Below are 18,562 nucleotides of genomic sequence, written 5' to 3' on the forward strand. Positions count from 1 at the left end.
CAGGTGCGCGGAGGCGACCGCCCCGCCTCCGGCGCTCGCACAGGTGCGCGGGAAGAGGGCCGCGCGCATGCGCGCCGGAGACCCCCGACCGGGGCTCGGAGTCCCGGCTCGGGTGGGCGCGGGGGTGGCGGGCGCGTCGCAGAGCGGCGAGGTAGGGGAGGGCCCCCGAGGACGGAAGGCGGGGGCCGAACGTCCCCGGAGGCGCAGGGTCGGGGAAGCCCGAGTGGCGAGGGGGTGGCTGCCGAGCTGGGGGAGGCGGCGGGGGCGGCGGGGGCGGTCCTCCCCGGCGGAGGTGCGGGCAGAGGGCGGGCGGCGGTCTCGGCCCCGGGGGCGCCGGCGTGGGGGTGGGCGGCCGATCCGCGAGGACTGCCCCGGGAAGGGGGTGCCGCGGGTGGGGCTCGGCAGCCGCGCCGCGTCCCGAGGACGACGAGCCCCTGCGCTGCCCTCGCGGTGACCGCGGGGGGAACAGGCGCTCGGGGAGGGGCGTGGGGCGCCGTGGCCACGTTTGCTGCTGGCACGGCCGGGGTCCGCGCGTTCTCGGGGGCTGGCCCGGGCCTGCGCGCTGCGCCTCGGAAGCGCGCGGGTCGCGGGGCCGCAGGAGGCGGGAGAGAGGGCCCTCCGGGACCGGGACCGGGACCGGGACGCGGGGAGACGGGACCCACGTCCACGGCGCGTTGCCCGTTCTCCTCGTTCGGCCGCTCTGCGCCCTGTGGCCGCCCTTGAGGACCCCGAGCCGCCCGGGGTTCGCCGGCCTCCGCCGCGGCTCGTGGGGGCGGGGGGCTTACCCCGGCACCGAGCCAGGCCGCCGGGCGCCTCCGCTGGTGGCCAGTGCGAACGTGCCCGACATCACGATGGGGCGACATCACGATGGGGCGGCGGGTGCGGGCTGCGAGCGACCGGCTCACCCGCGCCGTCGCCCGGAACACGTCTGGAGGGAGTTTCGGTGCCAGCCTCGCTGCCCGCCCCGTGGGCACCCCCACGTGCTGGCGACCCCTGCCTCCTGCACGGCCCGCGCAGTTCTTGCGGGGAGGGTCCCTAGCTCTGGAGGGACTGCGGCCATAACGTTAAATCAGGGGAGTTCTAAATAATTCCACCATCTCTTAATTTTCTACAAAACCAAATTTTCAAACTCTACTCCCCCCCCCCCATATTTATTCTAAGGGCCAAGAAAAAGAACAAGCCAGTTTGGTAAGACGCTGCATTTCTGCTCAAACCACTAAAGGCTCGTGACCAGCAGGTCTTAAACTCTTGTTCATCCCGCTGGAGCATCCAGGGAATGAAGGGTTCGCCCTGTTCCCAGCCTGTTCTCTGGCCACTTCCCTCCATCTCATTAAGTGGCAGCTACTCAGACTCTAATTAGGAACTCCTAATGGATGCCAACGGTGCCCTTGAGCCTTTCATCCTGAGCTAATGGCGTCCTATTATTAGAATACCCCTCTCCCTACCCCAAACCCACAGAAGACAGCTTCCCCTGCCTTCAGATTTCTGCCAGGGACCGGCCATTGTCTGCAAATTTATGGTAATTGTTATTCCAACTGTCTCTTCAGGGGATAACTAAGCAAAAATTTTAATGAGATTAAAAGTTTTGAGCTCTTAGTGTCAACTGTGCAGACATTGCTGATAATATAATTAGAACACAATGAGAAGAGTTAGAAGATTTTGCCTGTATTTAAAGCAGTCTTGGTTTGGGAGGGGAGAACAGAAGTGGAATCTTGTGGATCTTAGCCTCCAGGCTGGGCAACTCTGTATATGGCCCTCTCGCCTTTCTGATAATCTGGGCATTCGTTCAAGAAAGGCCCTACCTTGACCCTCTGACCGCGTTGTGCGTTAGCAGGAGGGTGGAAGGATCTGGAATTGTGGCGATCTTTCTAGACGGTCCCCCTTACGTCTGACTTTACTTCCGTGGGTCCCCATACAAGCAGCAGCTTTGGCACTGGGAAGGTGAAGGTCTCTTTTTAGCTTGAAATACACCTTTGGAGTCTTTGTTCCTGTACCAAAAAACAGGCTCTCCAAGCTCTGAACGCCTCCATCTGGAATCATATTTCTGTTGTTTTCTAAATGCCAACAGCATAAATTGCTCAGTAAGAAGAGCTTTGCAAGGCATCTGGAATCACTTAGGCAGCTGCAGTGCCCCCAAGCTTCCCTACATCTGAGCTGTGTGACCCATGAAGATGGCTGCCTCAGTGGGCCTCGGAGGTGCCCGGCGGGGCCTTCTGCTTGCAGATCAGAAACCCGCTGTGCCATTTTGCACATCTGCCCCTGGTGACTTAGAGTCATATCTGCTCTTCTCTGGAGTTCAAGCGATTACCGTCTCCACTGTGGCCCTGACTGGGGTTTTTCTCTTGCAATTATTATAATTATGCTAAAATTATAGTGTCCGTATCCAGTGCATATTTGCAATATAGTTCAAACAGAGCAGCAGTAACTTTTGGAATAAAATAAAAACTTCTAGGAGTTTATCTTTTGCCAAGAACCTGGCTCCTGCTAGAAAGGATATTAAAATAAACAGTGCCTTGGAAGTTGAAGCCATCCTATTTCTTGTGCAATGGTTGACCGATTAAAAATTAATTTCCTTCTTTTGCAAATAGTTTTTGAGTGACTCCGTGGGTCGGGCACCATTCTAGGTGCTAGCAATAGAACGGCAAGTGAAGTAGACTCAGTCCCCACTTCTTGCGGCCGAGACTCTACAAGGTGAAAGGTGGTAAGCGTGGGACCGTGTAAGTTCACCTGTAGTAACAACCCACCTGCTCTGAAGGAAAGGAATAAACTACGAAAGCATAGGTCAGAAGGATGAGAGTGCCTGAGGAGAGTTCCAGGGGAAATCATATGCAAAGGCCCTGTGGTGAGGAACAGGACACACAGAAAAACTGAAGGAAAGCCAGGGAGGAGCACCTAGAGCAGAGAGTCATAATCTGTAACTTAATATAATGTTAATCCTCAATTAATTGTGTTTTTCCCTTTAAGTAAGCTGATGGGGCTTTATGCTTTAGGATTTGTTGGAGTAGGATGTGGATTAATTCTACAGAACCGAGACCTACTGAATCATAAAGGGAAATCATGAAGAGGGATGATCAGTGCCAGTTTAACGCTCTTCTTGCTGTTGTATGATAAAGTCTGAGACTGGAATCCTTTGTGTGTGTGCTCCCTGACCCTGCTACCTTGGAGCCACCATTGCCTATTGCTTTCACGGTAGCATTTGTCCCCGGGTGGGGTGCTGGACATCACTCTTGTCCCCTCTGGTCAGTTTCTCATGCTGTGGTCAGGTGGTCATTTACAAACAGAGCTGACATGGGGGTGGTTAATGGCTTCCCGTTGTCAAAGCTGCAACCCACAGTTCTCCATATGGGCTGTGAGAGCCTTGGCTGTGACACCCTTAAGGGTGTCCCTTAAGTCCCCCATGAAGGCATGTGAAACTGTAGCCCCTGTGCGATGGTATTTGGAGATGGGGCCTGTGGGGGCCATTGGGTCATGAGGATGGTGCCCTCCTGAACGGGGTTAGTGCCCTATTGAGAAGAGACAGGTGTGAGCCGCCCTCTTTCTACCCTCAGCTGTGTGAGAACACAGCAACAAGTCGGCCAGTGGGGAGGACCCTCAGACAGCCATGCCGGGCCCCCGATCTAGAACTGCCCAGCCCCCAGAGCAGTGAGAATTCAGAGTCTGTTGTTTACAAGCCATTAAAGCCATGGTATGTTTGTGATAGCAGCTGGAGCAGACTAAGGGAGTGGCTTCAAACCCATTTACTCAGGTCTACAGTCTGAGTGGGTCTCCGTGGGGCAGCTCAGCTCTGTGCCACTGTGCAGGACATGGGCTGGTCTGAAGGATGAGAGCTGGGACCACCCTGAGGCTCTTGGTCTCTGGTGTCTGGGCTCCAGACCAGCCTCACGCCATCAGGTGGGGGCTGGAGCAGCTGGGGCCCCGGGAGCCTGTCTGTCTGTCTGTCTCTATGGCCACTCCGGGGGCCCTCCCCTGCCCAGCAGCGTCTGTGTGCAGGAATGCTTCCATGCTGGGGCACGGCTCCCCAGGACTGTGTCCCGAGCAGATAGGGTTGTGTGAGCCCCCCCTTTCCTAAACGAGGCTTAGAAGTCACGTTGCGGCACTTTCGGCAGTTTCCGGCCTGCCTGGGTCACGGGAAGGGAACGTGGCCCTCCCCTCCTTGGAGGAATGCCCGCTCCTTGTGAGGAGATCATGCTGGGTGGGGCATGTCCGTGGGGCCATCTTTGGAAAACACCGTCTGCCACACCCCATCCACACCCCATCCTCTTGGCACTAAATCCACATCCCTCCCATGTGCAGTGGCACGACTCCCGGTCCAGCCCCCAAATCTCACCCTGCCATGGCCTCAGGCTCAGTCCGCACGATCTCATCGGGGACAGCAGGCCCCCTGGGCCCTAGTCCTTGAGCTCATTCCTCATACAAAGACGCCCACACCGAGGAGAGGCGCTGTCTGCCCCAGACATCCAGCGGCCGTGATGGGCAGGGATTGGACTACAGCAGCAGAACCTTGTGTTGGAACCAGCAGGGTGTCCGTGTTTGGGCACAGAGAGGTTCACTTATGGGCAGGTATCGGCCTCTGTGATCACGGGCTGGCCGGTGTGCAGTCCACAGGCCGTGCTCCTGGCGAGAGCCCTTCCACAGAAGAGCTGGTGTGGCCGCTGGACCCTAAGGCCGTCCAGAGCAGGATTCTCTCTTCCTGGGGGTCTCAGCCTTTCCTCCGCTCCAGCCTTCAACCGACTGGATGAGGCCCCCTGCACCGTGGGGGATCTGTCTTAGCCGAGTCTACGGATTTAAATGTGAGCCCCTCTAACCCGTCACGTTCTCAGCAAGTATAGACTGGTGCTCGAGGGAGCGTCTGGCCCCGGTGCCCAGCCACGTGGACACGGAAAATGCATCATTGCGGGCACTGTCCTATTCCCAAGCCAGGCGGGGAAGGTGCACTGCAGCCGGCGGACGGGGTGGTTCCTGGACCAGGTTCTAGTCTCATTCCTGGGCATGACTTTCCAGCGCTCTTGGCTCTGCCCTCTGGATTCCTGGCTCTCCCTTCCCAGTTCTTTCTTTTCCATAAGAAGTGGCCAGTGTTTGCCGCTGATGGTTTTCTCAGCCCGTTTCCTGTTTTCCTCCTGTGCTGTCTGGGGCCCACGCAGTAGCTCCTCCGGTGTGGTGGGCTGACAGGCCTGGCGGGTTTTCCGTGGCTCTCTTGGCCTCGCGCCAACCGACCAAAGCCCTGCCTGCAAAGGTCACGTCCCCGGGCCTTTGCCACCACTTTGCCCCACTGCCGTGGAAAGTCCTGAAAATTCTAAAAGCTGTGGTTGACTGAGTCTGCCCTCGAGAGCGTCCGAGCGGCCTCACTCTGGTTGAGCGTCCCCCCCGCCCCCTGCCGATATTCGGAGGCTCTCACAGAGGGCGAGTGCCCCCCGGATGTGATTGTTTCCCCGAAGCTCCTTTGCTGGTCGACAGCCCTGCAGCCCCCACCAACAGGAGCCGGTTTTACTTCCAACCCCGGCCCCCGAAAGGCTTGCTTCCTTTATGTGTCTCCCACATCTCCCTTGAGAGCAAGGAGAACACCTGCCTCACCCCTGCCCCCCTCACTGGATCAGAGCTGCCGAGGGCGACCCCAGCAGCAGCCCGCGAGCCTCTGTGCCGGCGGAGCGGGGGTCCCGGAGCGCAGGCCTGGCCACCCCACGCGCCCTGACAGCGGTGGGAGCTGCGGGAGTCACGGCTCCTGGCGGTGCCTCCGGCCGAGCCCGCCGCCCCACTCTGCGGCAGTGTGTGCTGCAGCCACCCCTGCACGGGCGCTCTGGGTCATTGCCGACTGCCCCCCACCAGCACAGCTGCGTGTCTGCGGCTCCCACATCTGGGCAGCGTCATGGGGGGACGGCTCTCCGGGCCTCCCTCCACCGAGGGCAGCGCAGGTGACCTCTCCGAGGGGTGCTCCTGCTTCCAAACCCCGGGCGGGGCGCCCGACACGGGGCATGGCAGGTTGTCCGTGCGGCCTCTCCCCCGGGACCCTCCGGTGTCCCCCATGTCCGCACGGTGGGGCAGGGGTCCGGGGTGCGAGTCCTCCGAGGGGGAGAACCAGGACCAGCTGTACTGCCCTTTGTCGTGCGGGCTCCCTTCCCTGTGGCGGCGTCGGGTCAGGAGGACCGACGCTGGGGGTCAGCCTCACCTGCTGGGGACAGCGCGGGATGAGCTGCAGGGGCGGCCACCTCGGGAGGGACCACGGGCCCCCATGATCCGCCTGTGCCTCCGTCCAGCTCCGGCTCCTCGCCGTCCACCAGCAGCTCCCTCCGTGAGGGGCCCAGGGCCTGTTCTGCCCTGCCGGCTTCCTCTCAAGGTCTGCTCTGCCTGTTTGCCCCCAACTACACCGCTTCCTCCGGGGAGGGTCCCTGGGTGGGCCAGAGCAGGCCTGTCCCCCCACAACCTGTCCCCTGTCTGTGATCATTCCCTTGGTCCCTGGTTCTAACGGCTGGGGTGTGTCTGTCACGGCCCTGCCAGGACTAGGAGCCCCAGGAAGCCAGTTCCGCACCTGCCTCCCCCTGAGTCACACTGGGTGGGCAAGGGGGCTGATGTGGGGTAGGCGTCCCTGCTGCGACGGGAACCTGTGTGCCAGGATTCCTGTGTCCTGTTCCCTGTGCTCTGCTTGGCCTACACGTGGGCCTGGCATTAGTAGGCTTGTATTATCAGACGTTTGTTGAATGACTGTGTGACTAAATGATGAAAAAGAACTTGACCCTGATGAAGAGCATGAGGCAGCTCAGGTGTAGAGGCCTCGTCTGCCGGGGGACGGTGCTCCCGTGTCCTCACGGGGGTGGGGTTCGTGGTGCAGACGGGAGCTCTGGTCCCCCATCCTGGGCAGCATGGCCTGTGTGGAGTGCGTCTGGCAATAGCTCACGTCACACTGTGCTGGGCGCGGGCTGACCCCTGTGCACACTCCTGCCCTTCCAGGGCAGACGGGAGTCCCACGGACGGAATATGGACGTCGGGCTAAATGGTTCTGGCTCCGGAGTTATCGTTCTCAAGAAGGCAGGACGGACTGTGCAGGACTGTCTGTTTGTGCGGACAGGCATCACCAGGACGCGTCTTAGTGCCAACGCTCGTCATGTTTACTCCACTGTTAAGTCCTTCTGGAAGGTTCCACATTTCGAGGAGAAATCCTGAGAGAGGACACAGGCCCAGTTGATGTAGCAAAGGCTGTGACCCACCGACGGGACCCCTGGCTCAGGGTGTGTCCACACGGGGCTCAGGCCTTCGTAGGGGCACTGCAGTCCAGAGTCTCATGCTGCTTGGACGTGGCCGTGGGCTGTGGGTTCGTGGTGGCCTTGGTGTCTCCTGACCCAAGAGTGTGAGCTGAGAGGCACTTGTCCTGCACCTGGAACCCCCGACCCGCGGGGTTGGGATCGGCAGCGAGCAGGACGAGGCTCGGAGACAGGGCAGCGCCCTTGCCCGCTGCTCCTGCTCTTCCCGTTCTCAGGGGCTCCAGCCCCAGCAGATGAGCACCGGGGGACTGCCGGGCTGACCCCGCCAGGCTGCAGACCACACCCACGGGTCGCCTGGGCAGTCTGCTGCACTGTCAAGGGATTTGTAGGCATCTTGAGAAAGAGTTGGATCTCAGACATTCCTGGACTCGAGATAGGGCCTGGAGATACGGAAGGCGCAGTAGGATCCTGGCTCCAGCCCAGCACCGCGTGCCTTGGCTGTGGGGCCCTGCGTAGTGCCTTGACCCCAAGGACTCTGTTTCGCTTGTTTCTGGGAAAGGCAGGGAGCCGGTGCTCTTGGGGGCCCCAACGTCCCGAGCCTGGGAACAGGTTCTGGGGCTGGAGGCTCTCCGGTTCAGCAGGATTTAGGTTTGCATGTTTTCTCTGCAAACGTGCGGCCCAAGTCACGCCTAAGATTTAGCAAAATTTGACTCTTAAAAGTGATGCGTCATTCTCAGGACAATGTTCCTGAAATCCTGGCCCTTAGGAGGGTGCGATCCTTTCTTCACTGTATGCCTGTCTGCTCAGGGGCCCGGCCGGACCCAGCGTGGTTTTATTTTGTACATAGACACACACATATGCATGTGCTCACATAAGTGTGTACACACGGGCATGAGTGCGTACACACGTAGACACAGAGGGGCGTGTGTGTGAGTTTTCTAATCCTGACAGTAGTACACCTCGAGGAGAGGTGGTTCGAAGACACCAAAAATTATGAAAAAAGAAGTCACACATCCACAAGGCTTTTAGACTTTTTGGCACTTTTCTCAGTGTCTTTGTTTTTTTTAAAGATTTTACTTATTCATTTGACAGAGAGAGAACATAAGCAGGGGGAGGGAGAGGGAGAAGCAGGCTCCCTGTCGAGCTGGGAGCCCAATGTGGGACTCCGTCCCAGGAGCCTGGGATCGTGAACCGAAGGCAAGTGCTTTACGACTGAGCCGCCCGGTCCCACCAGGCGCCCACCTCCATGTCTTTCTTAGTGTGTTTCCCCTGTGCGCGCGCGCGCTCTCTCTCTCTCTCTCTCTAAATGGCATGGGCCACCTTGTGATCTCGGGCTTTAAATTCAGCATCGTGAGGGAGGCCTTTTCCCAAATGCTTGGAAACCCTGAGAATGGTTTTTCGTGATGGCACGGGACTACATGCAATTGAGTGGTAAAATCCCCCGTTCATGAGTCCCATGTTTTGCAAAATGTTTTGTCCTGAAATCTGCTTTTCCGGAGCAGTTTCCGTCCGAGGCGTGGAGCACCATGGCGGTGCTGGATGACCTGTCCAAGCGGCTGGTCATGCGGGAGCCGTGGGGACCGAGGGGACCGTGCAGGTGCTCCCAGCCTGACCCATGTCTACAAGGTTGGATACACGGTGCTTCAAAGCCCCCTTTTCCACTCAGCAACTTCCCGCGTCTTCACGGAACTCCGAACCCTGGGCAGACGGCGGGGGCTGCTGCCCGGGGCTCACGGGCTTGCTGGGAAACCGCAGCCCCCGCAGTTACTCCGATGGCTCACTGCGGTTGGCGTTTGCCAAGTGCGACGGGATTTGTTTGTTTTTCCCCCAAAGTCACCATCTTTGCGAGGCTGCAGTTTCCTCTCTCACCCCGAACTCCCCTCACGTTAGCTTCAAGCTCAGGCGGAGAAAACATAGCGCAAATGGAGAGGTTGGCGACTCGTTGATGAGCACTGTTGCTCGGATGGTCAGGGCTGGCAAAGACAGCCGGGGAGCAGGCGCCCTCGGTCGGCCTCCGGACGGAGCTGCGAACCTTCCTCGCGGGCGCTCTCCTGGCGACCCTGCACGGCCGGACGTGGAGCGGTCCCTGCCGCGCCCCCGGGCTCGGGCACAGCCTGCCGTCTCCGCGGGATGCGGCGGCCCCTGTGCGAGGTCAGTGAGCCGTTCAGCTGCCTCCGGGCGCCCCGCCGCGGCTGGGAGCACCCCGAGGTGAGAGCACTCGGGTCCACCGCAGGGTCCCTCCCCGCCATCTCTCTGCCCACAACAGGAAGGCCGGTTCTGCGCGTCGGGCCGGGTCGCTGTGAGCCTTGTCCCCGGGCCTCGCGGAGTCCGCGCTCCTGGTCAGCAGCGGCCGCGGCCCAGGATGAAGCTCCCGGGAAGTCGCTGCCTCCGTGGGGGGCCTGTGCGGATGTGCTGATGCCCAGGCGCGGCGGGAGGGGGACCACGGACGCTCTGCGCGGCGCCGGAGCCAAACCAGAGGAGAACAGACGTGGGAGAGAAGGGGTCCCTCCTCGTCAGCTCGTCCCAACAGCCGTGAATAACGAGTGACATTAGTGGAAAAGGCACTGGGTTGGGACTTTTTTTTTTCCCTTAAGATTTTATTTGAAAGAGAGAGGGTGTGTGTGTGGTTGGGGGGGGGGGGCAGAGGGAGAGGGAGAAGCCGACTCCCGCCTGAGCAGGGAGCCTGAGGCGGGACTTGATCCCTGGACCCTGAGATCAGGACCCAAGCTGAAGGCTGCCGCTTCACCGACTGAGCCGCCCAGGCACCCCAGGCTTTCACAGGTTTTAATTAAACTCTGTAGGCAACTGGTGTGACCTTGGACAAGGCTCCTTAATAAAACCAAGGGCTTAACTTTAAAGATGACAAAAGGTGAGCTTTTATTTAATTTTGCCATATTTCAATTCCACTGGAACTTTAAGCATCTTGAATAAGTTACTTAACGAATGAGTAACAAATAAGTTACTTAACCTCAGCACTAGGAATGAAGCAACTTAAGGGGATTCCTACGCTGCAGATGAACCTATTACTTATGTGTGAGGCTGTGGCTTCCATCAATTTTTAGGACTAAGCCGGACTCACTAACTAATAAATACTGGCAGCCATTTATTTGTTTATTTATTTATTTATTTTTAAAGATTTTGTATTTATTTATTTGACAGAGAGAGGTCACAAGCAGGCAGAGAGACAGGCAGAGAGAGAGAGAGGAGGAAGCAGGCTCCCCGCTGAGCAGAGAGCCCGATATGGGACTCGATCCCAGGATCCTGGGACCATGAGCTGAGCTGAAGGCAGAGGCTTTAACCCACTGAGCCACCCAGGCGCCCCCTGGCAGCCATTTAAACACACAGAACAACATCTCAAATTATCAACTGTGAAATATTCCAAACATCGTAAACAAGGGGCGCCTGCATGGCTCGGTCATTAAGCCTCTGCCTTCGGCTCAGGTCATGATCTCAGGGTCCTGGGATCGAGCCCCGCATCGGACTCCCTGCTCGGAGGGAATCTGCTTCTCCCCTTCCCGCTCCCCTGCTGTGTTCCCTTTCTCTTTCAAATACAGAAATAAGTAAATTAAATTTAAAAACAAAGCAAAACATCATAAATAGTGTAATAAGAAGTACAAAGTATCCTAAAAAGATGTCACGCCTTCTTCTTTTGCCCTTTATGCTTTAAGATTAAAGGAAAATAAATGATACTGACTTGGTGGGAGACCCCATTCCTTCCTTCCGTCTTGGGAAGTAACCTCTAGACCCGACATCTGCCACCGTCTTCTTCCCAAAACACAGTGTTCTTTTGTGCGTGTGTGTGTGTGAATGGGATGACAAACCACCAACCCTCAAAAATGCAAAATTGTGTTTTTGAAATGTATTCATAGAGATACATGTAAATCTAGTTCTTTTTTTGTGGTAGAGTAATTTTGGCAGATCCAAAATCAGTCTAAAAGCAACTCCGTGGATTCGTATTGTGTAAAAGGACACACGCCATCCTCACTCCCAGGACTGATCGTGTTACCGCCAGGTCACCCTCCGCTCGCTTCTCCACCAGCCACCAAGGGATTTCCACTGTCAAGGAGACATTGTGGCTCCATGGGCGTGACAGGTCCACTGACCTGCAGAGCCCCCAGTGCATCCCGCCTCCTCCTGTTTCTAGAACTGGTCAGGCTTGTTTCCATCGCAGGATTTCCCCTCTGCTGGGCTCTCTGGTGCATCCCATCTCACCGACACTCCGAGTCTCCTCTCGGGTTCAGTGTGCGTTCCCCGTTCTCAGAGGGGTCTCTCCTGATCCCAGGCTCAGAATCCAGTCCAGCCGTCACTGTCTCTCAGAACTGTGTGCGTGTCCTTCATGACACGACTCTCATTCACTCGGAACTCAGAGAATGGCTGCAGGCTTGCCTTCCTCCCTAGACTGGGGCCTTGGTGGGGGCTGGGACCACATCAGCTGGGTTCCTGGGTGCCTCCTGGTCCCTGGTGCACTTCCTGCTACACTGTAGGTGTTCCGTAGACGTCTGCCCAATAAATGGGGAAAGGAATGAAGATTGCTAATTATTTGTCAACGTTGAGGTATCCATGGGGATTTCACAGGTCGAACGACTGAGAAAAACTGGGATTTATTTGGCTCAGGTCGTTGCTCCTTTCTGATCCCAGCTTTCCATCCCCGGGGGACACTCAGTTTGATTTCAGCAGATGTGCAGAACACATTAGCTGCGGGAGAGTCGGGTCTACCCACACAGACTGCTCAGCATGGCATCTCAGGGCGAGAAAGTGCAGCGTGGACTTACCATTCAGGTGCCTCTTTCCAGATGCTCCGCGATTCTATCTGTAACCTTAGTGTTGACGCCGTGTGTTTGGCTAAATCTGTAATTCTTGAATCTGGACCCACAGGGACAAACGCTTCTATTGCAACATAATCTGAGTGTGTGTCCGAAGGGACTTGAGCAGACGGTGAGCTCCTCCACCGTGGCCACAGTCTCTGGAAGGACCGCACAGACACGTCCGTTCAGTTCTGCTAGCCTGGGACTCGGGCGCCCACAGGACCGGGGGTGCGGCGGCGGCCGGCGATGTCGGCTCTCGCTGCAGCGGGGAACACGCGGCGCTGCCTTCAGCTGCCTGCAGTGGCCCTTCCATTCCTGCTCCCCTCCCCGTATGGTCATTACGTCACCAGCAGAGGCACGTCTTGTGCGTCCTGGAGCTCTAACGTGCTGTGTATCTCTGAACTCTTGAATTAGGAAAAAAAAAACAAACCATGATCTGACGAAGAAAGCAGAATAGTAAATCCGTTCAAACAAACTTTGACCTAGCTGTCCACCTGGGTTATTGTAAATTTTATCTCTCTACACGCTTCACTCCCTCCCGGCAGGCAGTAACGGGGGATGGCCAAGGGTGCGGACACAGAGACCCCCTCACTGTGCAGCCTTTGGCACAGCAGGCGAGAGCTGCCTGTGGAGTGGGGTGCTCAGCTCTGCCAAACATGGCACCTCGGGCTGCCATCCCAGGCTCCCACCAGCTTTCTTGAATTCCTGCCCAGCAGGAGGCAGTCCCTGGGGACTCGGTGGCCTGCTCACAAGGTGAACAGCTAGAACAGTCTTGGGCGTTGTTTGGGTCTGTTGCTAAGTTTTTTGGTTTTATGAGACTAGTCACTGGAGATTTCTGGGCATCAAGCATTTTCTCCTTTACTAAGTCAGGGCCCTGGTGGTCGTCCTGCTAGTCCTCGTCTGTGAGTCACGAGCGCGGACCACCGAGTTGCCGTGCTGGCGACAGGGCCGGTCTGGACACGGCTGGGATGGTCGACGCTCGTTCGGGCCTGGTCCAGGCTGTGTGCGGTGCTGGCCAGGGCGGGAATGCCCACTTGTGCACGCTTCCCGGGGGCAGGAACTGTGCCGTGCTGCGTTCTTTATAAACCCAAGGCAGTGCTGTGACGCAGGCTCCGGTTTTTGGTTAGGAAGACTGCAGTTTCCAGGGAGGGGAACCCCACGCAAGTCAGCTCATGTGTCAAATGGAACTGATTAGCTCAGGGACCTCGGACGCCCCAGCATGAACCTGGCTGGAGGCCGGGCTCGACCCAGGGGCCTCTCCTTCCGTCTCCCAGGTGGTGCTGTGTGAGCCAGCTTCCTTTTCTAGACTGAAGACCAGACTGCCTTTGACTTCTGCCCCACTGAGGCAGGGCCCTTCCTCCTCCTGCGTCAGCTGGCAGGTTGCCGTGTCCCGGTGGCCAGAGACCTGACCTGAGGCCGCGCTCTATGGAACAAGGCACGGGGCGTCTGGTGTCTCGGAACAGGCAGCTCACTGCCTGCTTCACGGGCCTTGGACTCTGGACTTGAACAGCTCTTACGTAAAGCTTTTATTCGGGAAATTCCCGAGGAGTTTACTTGTTCCCATCATCTCCTGCTGAAGATTCGCCCCCTCAAGTTACCGAGATCGTAACTCCCCTAATAACGCCCGCGAAAGCGCAGGTGCCCGCTCACCTGTCTGCTTTATTCCCAGCATGGGGTGCGGGGCTGCCAGTTTCTAGGATCCCGTGGACAGTTGTCCTGGGCCACGGACGGGGCTCAGGAAGACGTGGAGGCTTCGGTCCCCCCAGCATGCGGATGCCGCTGAAGTCACCTTCCTCACAGTCAGCACTAGTGACGGACCCGACGCTTCCAGACACATCGGGCCTGGGCTCCCGGTGCTGGTTCCAGTTCTGGCTCTGGCCCTAGGAGCTGTGCGCTGGCGGCATCATGCCATGTGGGGGAGGCTGCCCCTTCTCCTTACCTCTGCTGCGCAGCGGAGCTCACGAGAGCAAGGCCCTGGCGTGTCTGTATGGTCGCGCCCCCCGCAGAACCTGCCTGGGGCAGCCCCACGCCCGGGATGGAGACATTAGCCATCGCGTTCTCACTACCCCTGTGCCGTCAGGCCACGTCACAGCTCATCTGGTCTTTTAGAAAGGTCCTTCGTGAAAACAGAATTCTAGATTGCCGTCGGGTGGAATAAAGCCTAAGCGGTGTCACTCGGTCTACCGAAGGGCAGCCGCACTCCTGTAATTATCCACAGACTATGGCACCAGCCTCCCCGTGGGCTTCTGAACTCCACGGGATACACGGCCGGCCTGGGCTTCAGGGCCTCTGACTCACCGCGTCTCTCCCTGCTTGGAGCACATTACCGATCTCTCACAGGCGGACTCCACGGGCTCCACTTCCCACGCTTCTGAGACCCCACACGCCCCTCGCTTGCCATGGCCGGACAGCGGCGTTACTGGGCCACATTTCTGAACGAAGATATATTTCGTGACTGACGCTTCCCGTGGCCAGCTCTGGCCTCGGAAATGCTGCTCCCGGTGTTTGGACGGTCCTCCTGCAAGTCTCTTCTGCACCGTGATGGGTACCCAGGGAAGGGGACCCGGGCCCTGGGGGTGCCTGCAGCCTGGGCGCCTGCTCCGGGCCCCTCCGGAACTGCCCACTCATTGTAACGGGGGCCCGGAGACGAAATCATCTTGAAAAGCAGTGTTTGTATGAACAGCTGACGCAAATCAACGCGTTCTGTAACCAAACAGAATTCCTGAGGCTCCCTGCAGGTTTCTGGGGCTCTACGAGAGCTCCTGCACTTACTGCTTTCTCCGCTCATGAACCTCACGCTGACGATTGGCTGTTTCCTGGGAGAACGGGGTCTTTCTGGCGTTGGGGAAGGCGCACGGTGGGCCCGGTTCAGGCGCCATCCCCGGGGCCTCCGGACCTAACAGGGTGGATGGCGATGTGTGTGGAACAGGCTGGCTGGGGCGCGCACGGCACGGGAGAGGGACTCCTCACGAGCAACAAGGTCCGCTGCCTGTTACAGGAGCTCAGACACTCCGGGTCTATAAACAAACACGTTTTTTCAAAAAGCCGACCATAAAAATTTAAAACAAAGAGTCTTTTAAACAACCTATATTATAAGGAAGCCTATTTAATTTTAAATAAACTAATATCCACTTTAGATACATAAACAGTGTCCATCTTAGGAAATCATACAATCATTTTTAAAAATAGTCAAGAAATTCATGGAAAGAAACTTTAAAAACTCAGACCCCGGTGACTTGGGATTGTGTTGGTTTCTCTCCTGCTCCGTTACGGGCCTCGCTCTGTCTCTCTTTTCAAACACAGCGGGCCAGCCGTCAGCTTGGCGAGGTGCCCCAATCGACGGCTCTTCTCTAGGTCTGCGGCGATTTACGTGAAGACAACCTTGAGGGCTTAGGTTTTTATTCAGTCTGACGTCAGGTCAGCCAAAGAGCCAGGAAGTTCTGGGACTCTTCTCAGGCTACAGAAAGAAATAAAAGACTAGGTCGGTCCTCTGAGGTCCACCGTCTTGGGCGGTGCACAGACGTGTTAAATAAAGAACGAGCCTCCTCACAGCCCGCCCCCCGAGTTTCTGACATCCGGGTTCACACACGCGTATGCACGCGCCCTTTGACCTCTTGCCCGTCTCCCCCACCCCTGACTCGGACAACCCCTCTTCTCTGTATCTGTGCGGTTTTTACTAAGATATGTCAATACACCTTAGTTTCATCAGACCTTCCCCGGAATGACCTCGCGGACAGAGTGCCGCTGCCTCCCGGGGGCCACGTGCTGGGGTTCTAGCCTTCGCCGCTCGCCCTCACTGTGCTCCGGGGTTCACGTCCATGGCCACCTCGCTGGGCGTGGCGGCTGGGGACAGGGTGGATGGCGCAGAGATGGTGTCGCAGCAGGGCTGGGCCACAGCTGAGTAAACACCAGAGCGAGTCTGTCCTGCTGGCTTCTCCGCGACCCACATGCCCCAGTGGGCCAGGCGTCCCGCTCGCTCAGCACTTCCTCCCCTGGCCTTTCCGTGCACCCTGGCCACGGCCTTCCGTGCAGCGGCTCTGCCGCGGAAGCTGCCCTTCAGGATTTCTGGAAAAGACAGAGGACAGGAGAGGCAGAGAGAATGGAAGGTTTTGCATTTCCAACTTGAAAACACGTCTGCTAAAATAATGGGAAAGCGTTTTTAGCAACCCAGCAGCAGGAGGCTAGGGGCGAACAGGTAGACATGCTCAACTCTGAGCTGCTGCAAGGCTCAGGGGACCGTCTTTGGAAGGACAGTCTCAGGGGACAGTGTTTGGAAGGACAGGCAGAAATCCGGAGACTTTGGGGGAAGCTGATTAAGAAACGCCCGTCTCGTTCGAGAGGCCAATACATCCTAGCTAGTAATGGAAAATGGAGCTGTGTTTGCTGTTTTTCTTGCCGGTATGCCCTTCGTTAGGAAGCTAGAACACAATTCGACTCTCCCCTCATGTCCATGCTAGGACTGCTAAGACCCCTTTCAGGCTGGGGAGTCTCAGAAGGTTTTGCCAGTTTAGGGAAGATTATATTTTATCCTTCCCTTGCAGGTGCTCACATCTGCCTTACACATACTTTTTTCTTGGTTTGGCTTTTCTTTGGCTGCATGTGGGCTATTTGGAGAACTGCTTCTCTGAGGTTTTTCAGAGGCTCGTTCCGAGAGCGAGGGGTTCAAACAGATTCCAGAGCTGAGCCTCCGAGGCCAAGTCCACAGAAGTGTCTCTGCTCCTTCTCCAAATATTTGGTTTTTAAACCAACTGGAAAAGACTGTAGGAAAACTGTCACATAGTAGTAAAATTAGTAGGTTCATTGTGCTTTCCACTGAGCATCCTTTACATACACATCCCATTAGGCTGAAAATAGGAATTTGTTGACCTTTGACTGCCTTTTTTTACCCATAAAAAAGGAGTTTTGTTTGGATCAACCCGATGTTTTTATTTTTTTAAAATAATTTTATTTTATTTTTCAGTGTTCCAAGATTCATTGTTTATGCACATACCCAGCGCTCCCTGCCGTCTGCGCCCTCCATAATCCCCACCACCAGGCTCCCCCATCCCCCCGCCCCCTCCCCTCCAAACGCTGAGAAACCAGATGTTTTTAAAGCTCTTTGCCTGAACCAGGTTCTCCCTGGGCCTCACAAACAGGGCAGGAATAAGGAGAGAAAATAATCCCTAAGTTGATCTCTTTATCTTCTTCATCTGACTCTCCAGCAGTGAGGAGTCACTGTCCCCTTTCCCATCCACTGTGGGTCCCCTACTGTGGCAGTGGTGGGGGAGTGTGGCAGACCCCACTGACACACGGTGACCCTGCTGCAGAGTGCACACTCAAACACGCTCTCTCTCTCCCACAAACAGGAACAAGAGTGTGCTGACACCGTCTGGAAACATCTGATGTTCCAACAAAGGAGGAGGCTCCAGCCGGATGAGTGAGGAAGGCCGCTTCTGCTGCAGGAATCCTGTTTTTCTAACACCCACCTGGCGAGTGAATTATGGACAGCCCCCTCCCCGGGGGCGGGGGGGGGGGGGTGAACAGTGTGGATGCAGAGGTAGCAGAGCTGCTGAAGCCGGACAGGAGACTAATAGAGACTAATCGAAATCCGGATCACAAATGAGAGTCTTAAAAATAAAAGCAAGCTCGGGGGAGCACTCCACAGGGACCGAAGTGCAAATCCCGGGTCTGAAGTTTAGAGGCAGCGGCCTTGGACGTGTTGGTCCTGGGATGCAGGGCTGGGACTGATGGGATGAGAGTAAAGTGACCCACGCTGGCCCAGGAAGAAAGGGCTGCCCTGTTTGTGAGCCCTTCCCCCTAGCTCCGCGCGGCAGAGAAGGGGCTGCGGATCACCGGGAGGCCGTCGGCGCGTTCCCGGGAGGAGGCATCGGTGCACCGGCCTGGGGACCAAGCCACGGAGACCCTGGCCCCGGGCTGGCCCACGCCTCCGTCAGAAGTTCAGCTGAGACTGCACGGCGCTGACGCACTCCTCCTCGCGGCAGAGGGGAGCGGTGTGGGGGCCGGAGGAACCGTGCACACACCAGTGAAATCTGATCGCCGGCCAGGAAAAGCCCCGGAGGCACGGGCGACCTTGCGCAGCCCGAGTCAGGGCGCGGTCATGGTGGGGTGCTGAGCGCGGCTGCGGCGGCGGCGGTGGCGCAAGCAAGCGTCCCCATGGAGAACCCCGTGCCCCCCTGCGCCCTCTATCCCGGGGACGACCGCGGCCGCGGGGCCGAGGCCGGGGGCGCCTTTGCGCAGGGAGCGTGCGGCCAGGCCGGGGGCCGGGGCGGCGCGCCCGCAGCTCCGGGAGAGGGCAGCCTGCAGCCGCCCGACGCGCAGACACCCTGCAGTCTCCGCGCGTCGCTGTGCTTCAGCTCCGGGGACGGCTCCCCGCCGCAGTCTCGCGCCTCCGCGGCGGAAGGCGCAGCGTCCTCCCCGCCCTCGCGCCGCAGCGGCCCGCGGGTCGTGGAGCGGCAGTGGGAGGTCGGCGGCGCCGCCACCGCGTCCGCCGAGCAGCCCGGGGACCCCGAGCAGCGCGCGTCCCCGGAGGATTCTGTGTCCCCGGAAGAGCCCGCGTCCGCCGAG

The 18,562-nt window shown here is 57.9% G+C and overlaps 2 protein-coding genes and 1 long non-coding RNA gene across 4 annotated transcripts in view; 2 read left to right on the forward strand and 1 right to left on the reverse strand.

The window, feature by feature from the left end:
* MYOM2 (myomesin 2) overlaps positions 1-18,562 on the forward strand; it is a 126,795-nt gene that overhangs the window by 299 nt on the left and 107,934 nt on the right. The gene's annotated exons all lie outside the window — the stretch shown is intronic.
* Positions 55-18,562, forward strand: part of KBTBD11 (kelch repeat and BTB domain containing 11) — a 24,166-nt gene continuing 5,658 nt past the window's right edge. Inside the window, exons 1-2 of the mRNA XM_059384333.1 lie at positions 55-151; positions 17,344-18,478. Coding sequence (XP_059240316.1) covers positions 18,152-18,478 — 327 coding nt within the window. The 5' untranslated portion in view covers positions 55-151; positions 17,344-18,151. The remainder of the gene's footprint in view (positions 152-17,343; positions 18,479-18,562) is intronic.
* On the reverse strand, positions 10,063-16,764 carry LOC132006471 (uncharacterized). 2 transcript variants are annotated; one of them, XR_009401110.1, is made up of 4 exons: positions 16,565-16,764; positions 15,725-16,063; positions 11,966-15,455; positions 10,063-11,692 (listed from the first exon to the last, which is right to left on the reverse strand). It is a non-coding gene; the product is annotated as an uncharacterized LOC132006471 (long non-coding RNA). The 2 variants fall into 2 exon arrangements; XR_009401109.1 differs by having other exon boundaries at positions 10,063-15,455.

The sequence above is a fragment of the Mustela nigripes genome, chromosome 18 (assembly GCF_022355385.1).
Source record: "Mustela nigripes isolate SB6536 chromosome 18, MUSNIG.SB6536, whole genome shotgun sequence".
NCBI classification, from domain to species: domain Eukaryota; kingdom Metazoa; phylum Chordata; class Mammalia; order Carnivora; family Mustelidae; genus Mustela; species Mustela nigripes.